The sequence below is a fragment of the Castor canadensis genome, chromosome 8 (genome assembly GCF_047511655.1).
Source record: "Castor canadensis chromosome 8, mCasCan1.hap1v2, whole genome shotgun sequence".
Lineage (NCBI taxonomy): Eukaryota > Metazoa > Chordata > Mammalia > Rodentia > Castoridae > Castor > Castor canadensis.
The window spans coordinates 153186616-153196127 of NC_133393.1; the positions used below are offsets into that span (position 1 = coordinate 153186616).

At 52.4% G+C, this 9512-nt stretch overlaps 1 protein-coding gene across 1 annotated transcript in view; it reads right to left on the reverse strand.

Annotated features, from left to right (window-relative positions):
* The window catches only part of Sult4a1 (sulfotransferase family 4A member 1), a 31933-nt gene extending 28705 nt beyond the window's left edge, over positions 1-3228 (reverse strand). Inside the window, exon 1 of the mRNA XM_020174184.2 lies at positions 3015-3228. Coding sequence (XP_020029773.1) covers positions 3015-3183 — 169 coding nt within the window. The 5' untranslated portion in view covers positions 3184-3228. The remainder of the gene's footprint in view (positions 1-3014) is intronic.
* Between the last annotated feature and the right edge of the window lie 6284 nt (positions 3229-9512).

Here is a 9512-nt window from a genome sequence, read left to right on the forward strand (position 1 = left end):
GCCAGTGAGCCGCAATGCTGCCTTCAAACCCAGGACTTCCTGCAAAGTCAGGTTCTTCATCTCAGCACTGGTGCTTCCCACAGATCCACCCCAGGTGAGGAGGGATAAAGGGGCAGGGGCAGGAAGAAAAAGACAAAGACAGGGGAACAAGCTACCCAAAGTCCACCTGGGGAAGACTCGGAGCAGTGACAAAACCTTGGAAGCCCTCGGTAGCCTAAGACTTTGGCGCTAGGACACATGTTCCTCCCACCTCCTGGGGGCCAGGCGCCCAGTGGCCCCGGTGACTTTTCAAGGGCAGCAGGCATCTGTGAGGCAGCAGAGAGGCTGGCCATGGGCCAGGAGACCTGACCAGCTCTGGTCTCTGTCCCTCAACAACTGTGTGGCTCCTAACCTGCCTTCTCTGAGCCTCTTTTTTAAAAGTTGCATACAAGAAGGGCCAGGCATGGTGGCTTATGCCTATAATCCTAGCTACTCAGGAGCCACACAGGAGGATCAAGGTCCCAAGCCACACTGGCAAAAGCTCAAGACTCCACCTGAAAAAGGAAGTATAAGCAAAAGGACTGGGTGTGGCTGAAACGGGAGAACACCTGCCAGCACCCCACAAGCCACCACTGCCCTCATTCACAAGTGGGGACTTCCTGCAGGGGAAATGGAGGCACAGGCTGACCAGAGGGTACCACCTTGCCAGATCCCAGAGGCTGACCACAGCTGTCCTCACTGTCACTCCAACCCCTGGAGACGGTTTCCCTCCCCAGTGCAGAGACGTCTTCAGGGACCAGCTCCTGGCCTCCCTGATCATTGCACATCAAGAACTGCACAGGCAGCGGGTAAGAGTGAGGGCTGCCAGCTAGCGTGACCATCCCTCCTAAGGAAGCTTCTCCCCGTGCCTCTGTCCATGGAAGGACGAGGATGGAAAAGGACCAAGGTGAGGGCAGAGCTGAAAGCATCAGAAATGCCAGCCTGCACAAGCCCTGTGCACCCCGTTCTCCTGCACTCCCAGGAAAACCCCAGGCCCTCCAGCAGGTCGCCTCTGCCTAGGGCTGTCTGGGAAAGTTGCTAACGCCCAGAGCCTCAGTTTCCCCCACCATGAGATGGAGGTCTGGCCCTGTCCTACTCACACCTTTGGGGAGAACTGTCTATGGGGACAGTTCAGAGGGTTTTGTAGGCCACAGAGGCCAGAGCTGCCTCATGACTACCGGTGTTGGGTCCTGGCTAAGGTGCAGTTCTAACAAGGTGGTTCTCAGGTAGTCCAGCCCTTCATGTAAAAGAGCGGGAAGAGAGGGAGTGAGTGAGTCACAGAGATCGTCCCAGGTCAAGGTCCTGTCAGAAAGCGCATTTGCCTCGGCTTTAAAAAGGTGGCTCTCCAGGCTGGGGTCTGAAGGGACCTCCACAGGGTCTTTGGCCACCACCAGGGTCTCCATACCTGGAAAGGAGCCTATAGGTTCACTCTTGTGGTTAAAAAGCCTAGGAAGTGCTTCTGTTGGTCCTTGAAAGATGCCAAGTTATAAACAAGATATGACTGTTGGTTATCTAGAAAACTTCTTAAAACTAACACCCACCCACACCACCCAGGTGCCCAGGAAGCTCCCAGACCCCAACACAGGGTCCCTCTAATGTCCTCCACTGGCCCAAGTTCACATTTGGGCCTCCAGGCCAATTCCTCCTCCAGGAATACAAATACCAAAGTCAGGCCTGTCTCTCTCTGCCTTCCAAGCCCCTTCCTGACACGGCTCCCACTGTCCGCTTCCTCCCTGAGGAAGGGCCTTGGCCTTTCCTGGCCAGTCCGCAAGGCTAAGAGCTCCAAACACCAAGTTGTCACAATTCGTTCTGAAGCAAACCCTGTCCTAAACCAGCACCAGTCTATTTTTAATCTTTCTTTACCCTGCTTCATGTGAATATTCACCCACTTTGTAGCAAAAATATCACAAATGTATCTCATCCCAAGGGACAGCCAAAACCCCACACAGCACGCCTGCCCTGCACACGGCTACTTCTCTGAGGCCCTCTGTGGGACCCAGGGTTTGCGTGTGAGGCTTGGCCCAGCCCCAGCCCCAGCCCATCTCCCACCATCCCTCTTCTCAAGGACCACCCAGCAGGACTTCAGGTTGCCCTTGGACTTGGTTCTCCAAGCCCAACAGCCCCAGTGCCTCCATGCTCCCCCCACCTCCCACCAGAACTCTACCCACGTCCCTTGGAGGGCTGCCTGCACTGCCCTCCCTGTGTCTGGGACCCCACGCAGTATGATCATGGAGTCTACAGCCTTCCCACACGCTGCTCCAGCCCCCTTCTAAATGGACTGTGCCCCTGGACTCTCCCTCCAACACAGGGGCAACACGGAGCCCTCTGAGCACAAGGGACGCAGGGAAAGCCGCTGACTTTCCTACAGACCCCAGAGGCGACACCACACACTCATGTCTTACACCAGGTTGAACACAGTCCAAGCTTGGCTTTCAATCTCAGGGCTGCCACTCACAGCTGTGTGACCTTGGGCAAGCCACCTCCCCTCTCTGAGTCTTAGTGCCTAGCCTATAAAGCGGCAATGACCATCTGCACCTTCCATGGCTGCTGCAAATGTTGACGTCAGTTAATACTGGGAAATATCAGTGCTGGGGGCCCGCCAGGATGACAGAGGCAACCCTGAAACAGGGAACTCCAGGCACTGCACTGGGCCAGGGCGGGGTCCCATCCCCTAGCAGGGCCCATGCTAGAAATGAGCCGGTTTTATCCCCCCGACCCCCCACCCCTGCTTTCCCGGAAGATCGCCGGGACTTTGCATTCATCAAAAGCTGGACCAGATTCAGGAACAGAGAGGCTGAGTGACCTGCCCAAGGTCACACAGCCAGGCAGGTAACGGGAAGGGAAGCAGGTGTGGGTGGCGGCCCCGGACCAAACATCGTTCATCCCCACCGAACGCTGCGCGGCCGAGGCGCCGCCGGGCCTGGGTTTTCCCACCTGCGCGACCCCCGCCCCGCGGCCTGGGGACACGGCGGGTCGGACGGGCGGCGCGGGCTCACCGGACTTGGGATAGGTGACGATCCACACGTCGCTGGGCCGCACTGGGAAGTTGGCGATCTCCTCCATCTTCCCGCGGCAGAAGGGCGGCAGCCGCACGCCGTGGAACTCGAAGTACTTGCTCTCGAATTCCCCCGGGGTGCTGGGGGTCTCGGCCTCGCTCTCCGCCATGCCGCCGCCCGCCCGGCCCGCTCCCCGCGCCAGCCCCGCACGCGCCCCCGCACCGGCGGCCGCAGCTCCGCAGGCGTGACGTCACGGCGCCGGCGCGCGGGGAGGGGGGGGCTCCGCGGGCATGACGTCATGGCCGCGCCCGACGCACGCCGGCCGCCCGCGCGGGCGTGACGTCATGGCGCCGCGGCCCGCGCCCTCCCGCCCCGCACCTGGTGCGCGCGTGCCCGCGTCCGTCTGCGGCGACCGCGTGCACTCCGGGCAGAGGGGATCCTAAGCTGCGGCCAGTCCGTGCGCACGTGCGGGAGCGCTGGCCTTGCGCCCCACTGTCCAGGGCCAGGCCATTTGCAAACAGCCGAGAGGAAAGCCTGCTTTCTAGGACCCTGGGAGCACAAGGACGCGTGGCCTTGCAGAGTGCGGGCCACCAGGAATAAGACCCGGAAGTCTGCATTTATAGGCCCCCTCTGTGCACGCTACAACGGATGGATAAAGACCTTTGTCACTCAACAGACACGGGTATAATTAACACCTACTGTGCGCCCGGGGCTAGGGGAACACAGCGGTGAGGACAGTGCAGTGCCGGTGTCACCCACCAAGGCGCAGCGGAAAAGGGATCTTAACCCCCCCTCCGCACCCCCGGGAGGAGGGGAGAGCAGGGCAGATTTCTCGTGCTGCAGTCTGGCCCCAGGGATGACTCCCCGCCCAGGAGCGTGGGCCATGTATGCGCGGAGCACAGAGGCAGGAAACAGCTGTTAACCCCGACTCGAAGCTGATGGCGTATTTCCAAACAGAGGCCATTGCCAGCACCCAGACATGAAGAGGAAGTAGGGAAACAGCGGAGGGCGTCGCGTCAAAGGCTGGAGGGACCCAGCAGTGGAAAGATGTTTCAGGCGGGGGCTCTGGTTATGTAAGAGGAGAAAGGGAGGAGGTGAGGAAAAACCCCTGGAGTTTGGCGTTGGGACTGGGGGTATTTGGCATAAATTCATGATAACTTAAAAGATTTGCTAATCGTTGCGGCGGTATTGCTGTAACCCTGAGCATACTCAGTGCCCAGATACTTGTTTCGAATACGTCCACTACCCAAAGGAACCAGGGTTTCTTGGAGAAACGGCCAATTCCCAGGCCCAGCCAGGGAGGTGCAAGATAAACCTACAACATCTTGTTGAACCAAAAAAGAAGAAAGTGTTGGAAGTGATAGGAAGTGATCAAAAGGACACGTGATGTAGCTGTGCGCCACCACAGACCAAGTCAGGGACAATTCCAGCACATTAGATAAAAACTAGAAACGAGTGCCCAAGAAGGGTAGAATGTGTGCGTGGTGATGCCGTACCGCTCCCGCAATGGGTTTCTTTCCACACAGCATGAGGAAGTAGTACATGGTACACTCAACCGTAGGTGAATCACGTTCACAGCGATAAACAAATAAGATGTGTTCTGCGATTCCCGTTATGTGCAGTTCAAAGACAGGCAAGATTAATCCACGGTGACAGCAGAATACTGACTTGGGGTGCAAGGAGGGGTTGGCTGGGAATAGACACAGGGTGCCTCTGGATTGTGGGAGGTGTCCTCCTTGCCCTCGGTGATGATCCCATGATGACAGAGAGAGGAGCAGACATAACAATGCAGGCTCTGACGCATGCCTTGTGCACTAGGTCCTTTGCTCACAAGGACCCCATACTTGGACTTTAACGCTTGTCATCGCCATCTTGGATTGGTGAAGACGTAATATCTTTGAATTTGCATCCTGTAAGTGGAGTCTGATGGAACACTAGAGCGTGCACCCTGGACTTGGCTAGGCTCAGGGGTGCCCCACCTTCTAGAGACAAGTTCTTAATGGCCCATTTTCCTATCCCAGCCTTACACAACCCCTGTCCTCATTCATTCCAAGTAACTGTAGGAATCTGTGGCAAAGAGAGCCAGGTTGGGTACTCATTGCTTGGCCTCCCAGAGCAGCGCATAATGGGATGCTCTGGACTGAAAACACCATGGCATCTGTGTGGGCAAGTGAGCAGAGGTGAGGCTCTCCCCCACTGGTGCAGGTACCTTGTTCTGGGTGTGGCAGTTGCAACACCCTTGGGTCAGAGGACCCATTTGAGGAACAAATTCCTAGCTTGAGCCATCCTCCCAACCAGAGTGAGGGATGTAAATCCTGCAGCTGACAGAAAGAGGAAACTGACAGCAGGTGGGCTGCTTGTGGGCCCCACCCCCCTGAGAGTCTGCACTTATCCCACAAGCATCCCAGTGTTCAAAAGAGTGACATTTAGTAACAACTGAAAACCACTATGACAGGGCTGGGGGAGTAGCTCAGTGGAAGGCACTTTCCCAGCATGCACAGGGCCCTGGGTTCGTTCCCAGCACTGAAAAAAACAAAAACAAAAAAAAGACTATGATGACAAGTTGAAAGCCTGAGGAAGAAAAGGAAAAGCTGCATGTTGTAGTAGCTTTGGAGGAAATTCTTTCCTGACTTTTGAACAAGAGGCCCTGTATGTTAATGCTGCTTTGGGCCTGAAAATTCTGTACATAGTTCCGTTACAGTTGAAAATTACTAAGGAATTATAAGCGGCTCACACCTGTAATCCTTGTGAGGCCGAGACAGGAAGATGGTGAGTTCAAGGCCAGCCAGACCTACATTGCAAGACTCTGTCTCAAAGAAAACTTAATAAAAAAGTGGGCTGGAGGTGTGGCTCAAGTGGTAGGGTGCATATCTAACAAACATGAGGCCCTGGGTTTAATAATAATAAAAAGAAGCCATAGAGGGTGACTATGGTGAACATATTTTGTATTCATGTATGAAAATAGAACAATAAAACCCAAAAAAAAAATCATAAACAGTATTGAAATGATTTGTAATATTTGAATGTAGATGGTATGAGAAAATAATATTGCATTAATTTTGAATTTCCTAAATTTGAAAACTGCCGTGGTATGTGAAATATTCCTCTTTTGTTCAGGAAGTATGTGCCAAAGTAGTCAAGGGTGAAGAATCCTGGTGTCTGCAACTTACTTTCAAATGATTTTACCAAAAGAACACACAAGTTTGACAGTATTGCAAATGCATGTTTCTATGTATGCACAGTGAGAGAACGACTGTGTGGCAAAGCCACAACTGGTGAGTATAGGGGATGATACATGACCATTGGGCGGCCATGACAAATGGCCAGAAACTCAATCCTGCAGATCAGAAGTCTGATGCAAGGATCACTAGAGGAAAATGAAGGTGGTAGTAAGGCTGCATTCCTTAATGGAGGCTCCAGAAGAGACTCTGTCACCTTGCTCCTTCCAGCATTTCTGTTTCTTTGGCTCTTTCTAGGGGCTGCCTGCATTCCTTGGCTTGGGGTCCCTTTCCATATTAATGCCAGCAGTGGCCAGTGTATCTCAGGTCATGTCACTCTGCCTCTGCCTCACTCCCCCACTTTTGAGGACACTCCCATCACATCAATAATCTCCCTATTGTAGGGGAGAGGAAGCTACTTTAATTCCACCCGCCCCCTTAATTTCCCTTTGGCAGGTAACGTAACATATCCACAGGTTCTGGGGGCTAGACTGTGGACCTCTCTAGAGGGCTGTTATCCTGCCTACCACAGTGGTAGAAAGCATTTTAATAAGTTTAAATTTACCAGAATAAAGCTTAAAGAAAAGCCTCTATCAACATAGAAACTCCTTGGGAATCTGCAAAAAAGCTGCTGGAATTAACAAGTGAATTTAGCAAGGTTGTAAAATACAAGGCCAACAAACAAATTAATTCTAAAACTGGGCGTGGTGGCACAGACCTGTAATCCCACTACTCAGGAGGCTGAGGCAGGAGGCTAGTGAATTCAAGGCCAGCCTGGGCTACACAGCAAGTTCCAAGCCAACACAGGCCATCTCAGACATAGTGAGATCCTGCTTCAAAACATCAACAAATAATACCAATTATTATTATTATTTTATTATTATATTTATGTGTTCTAGAAACGAACAACTGGAAATTTTCACTTTTGATTATCATTTGCAATAGTTTGAAAAACGTTACATTTAAGAAACCACGTGCAGATGCGCACACCAAAAGCTACAAAACACGAATGACAGAAATCAGAGAAAACCTAAAAGCACAGACATACGTATGTGTCCCGGTTCGCAGTTGGTTTCGGATGTCCTTTGCGTAGTGAGCACCCCATCCCTGGAGGTGTGTAAGAAGTGTCTAGCGGGCCTCTGTCCTGACGCCTACAAGTCCCTCTTGACGTCCCCAGGGCTGCTGAGGTGGCAGACGCATGGGCCGCTGTCCCTGGTGCTGAACACACGCCCTAGCACAGCCTGCTGCTTTAGCCACTGACGCTCTGGGCACCCACAGCTCCCAGTGAGCCTGCTTTGCTTTGTTTATATTCTCTTGAAGTGTATTTTCCTATTTGTGTACTGTTAAAGTTTTAAGGTTAAATACTTGTTGGTAATCATGATGTCAAACGTACAAAATTCGAGAGATGGTGTAACGAGGTTACTTCATCCACCACCCAGCGTCAACTGTTCTCAGTTTGTATTGTATCCCTTCCACCCCATACACAGGTGGATTATTCTGAAACAAATGCTATCTATGTATTATATTATATCATTTCACTCATAAATACCAGTATGAACCTCTAAGAGATAAGAACTCTGAAAACATATCCCTAAAACACTGACACGCCTAAAATGTACTGATAGTTTCCTAACATTACCAAACATGCAGTCAGTGTACACAATCAGATTTATGGTTGGGAGGCAAAGTTCAGAGGAGGATACCTAATGCAGTCAACACGTAAGTGCTAGAGCCATGGTCGCCCCTGCCAACCCAATCCTAGCATCCATAAAGACCCAGGTCAGAAACCAGTTCCCATGTGATTAATCCCATCCCGGATGGCTTCCACCCTGACCAGTGCTATTGATTGGATGTGCTATGGGCCAAGCGCCCCCCAAGGAAGCAGCTAGTCCACCCTCTGATATTAAAGACAAAGAAACCAGGAGCTGATCAAGGCAGTGGCATGCTCAGTGCCATAGAGCACGTACATGATGAAGCTGTGCTGGTCTGGGGGTATTTTTGTTGCCTGGAGAACAGACTTGGGTATTTCTAGCCTGGCCACTTCCCCTGCATGTCACCTGTGAAATGGGAGAATAAGCCTCTCAGGAATGCTGTGAGAATTCAGTGGAATGGGCTTTGTAGATTGGTGTGTGTGCTTGCAAGGATTAAATTCCCTGTCACCTCCAAGGAGACAGCAAAGGGGCACAGGAGCTCCTTAGGACAGGGATCTGCCTCATGGGTTGGAAAACACCCATCAGAGGAGCTTCCTTCTTTGACACTCAGCCCAGGAATGTGACCTGTGATTGGGAGCCACAGTTTCTCTAAGACTCCAGTCTCTAGCGAGGATCCTGGCTGAGACACTGGGAGAAAGAGAAGGTGGGTAGATGTATGATGTGAGCACAGAGGAAGCCATGGCTCAGAGACCAAGAGTGCTCGGGCACCACACAGATCTGGGCCCTAGTCACAGCTCCCCTGTGGTTTGTCTGGACTCCCCCACCAGAGGCTGATGTGCAGCTCAGAATAAACCCAATGTCAATGCTCTCGCCTGGTGCTGAACACATGGCATGTTTCAGTTACGCGCTTCCCAACCTACACCCTCACTGAGCAGTCACCCCATCATTTCATGTGGTCTATTAGAAGCATTTAACTTTTCTCAAGTAAGTATTCCATGAGGTGTATCATATCATCTCCATCTTATACAGGGGGAAACTGAGGCTCTTAGCAGTGAAGGGTTTCCCTGGGTCACATCGATGCTGAGTTGTAGAGATGGAACTCAAGCTTGTGTCAGCTGAATTCAGAACACGAGACCCTCCTCCGCTCTGTGACATCTCAGGGCTCTGTGTCAGCAGGCTCCATAGATAACAGGTCAGGAACCCCTAACCCAGATCAGCCCTGGGGCTGTCATTTGGGCCATCTTTAGGCTCAAGGAAGGGCACAGTCGTGTGGGCAGATGGTGGCTCAGTGAGATCCACAGAGGAGGTTGGGTCAAGCTCCTTCCCTCTGAGACTACATTAATAGAGGCCGTGGGCAGGGCAGGTAGGAGGTGAAAGATGATTTAGGCCCAGTGCTGGTATATCATACCGGAGCACTACTGGACCCCTTGCTCCCAGAGGGATGTGGACCAACTAGGTGAGGGACTGGGGCTGACACAGTAGCATCCCTCTCTGGTGTGATGGTTACTTGATTGTCGACTTGATTGAATTAAAGGATGCCTACAGGATTAGTAAAACACACTTCTGGGTGTCTGTGAGGGCATTTGCAGAGGTGATGGGCACAAAAAGGGGGAAGATCTTTTCTGAGT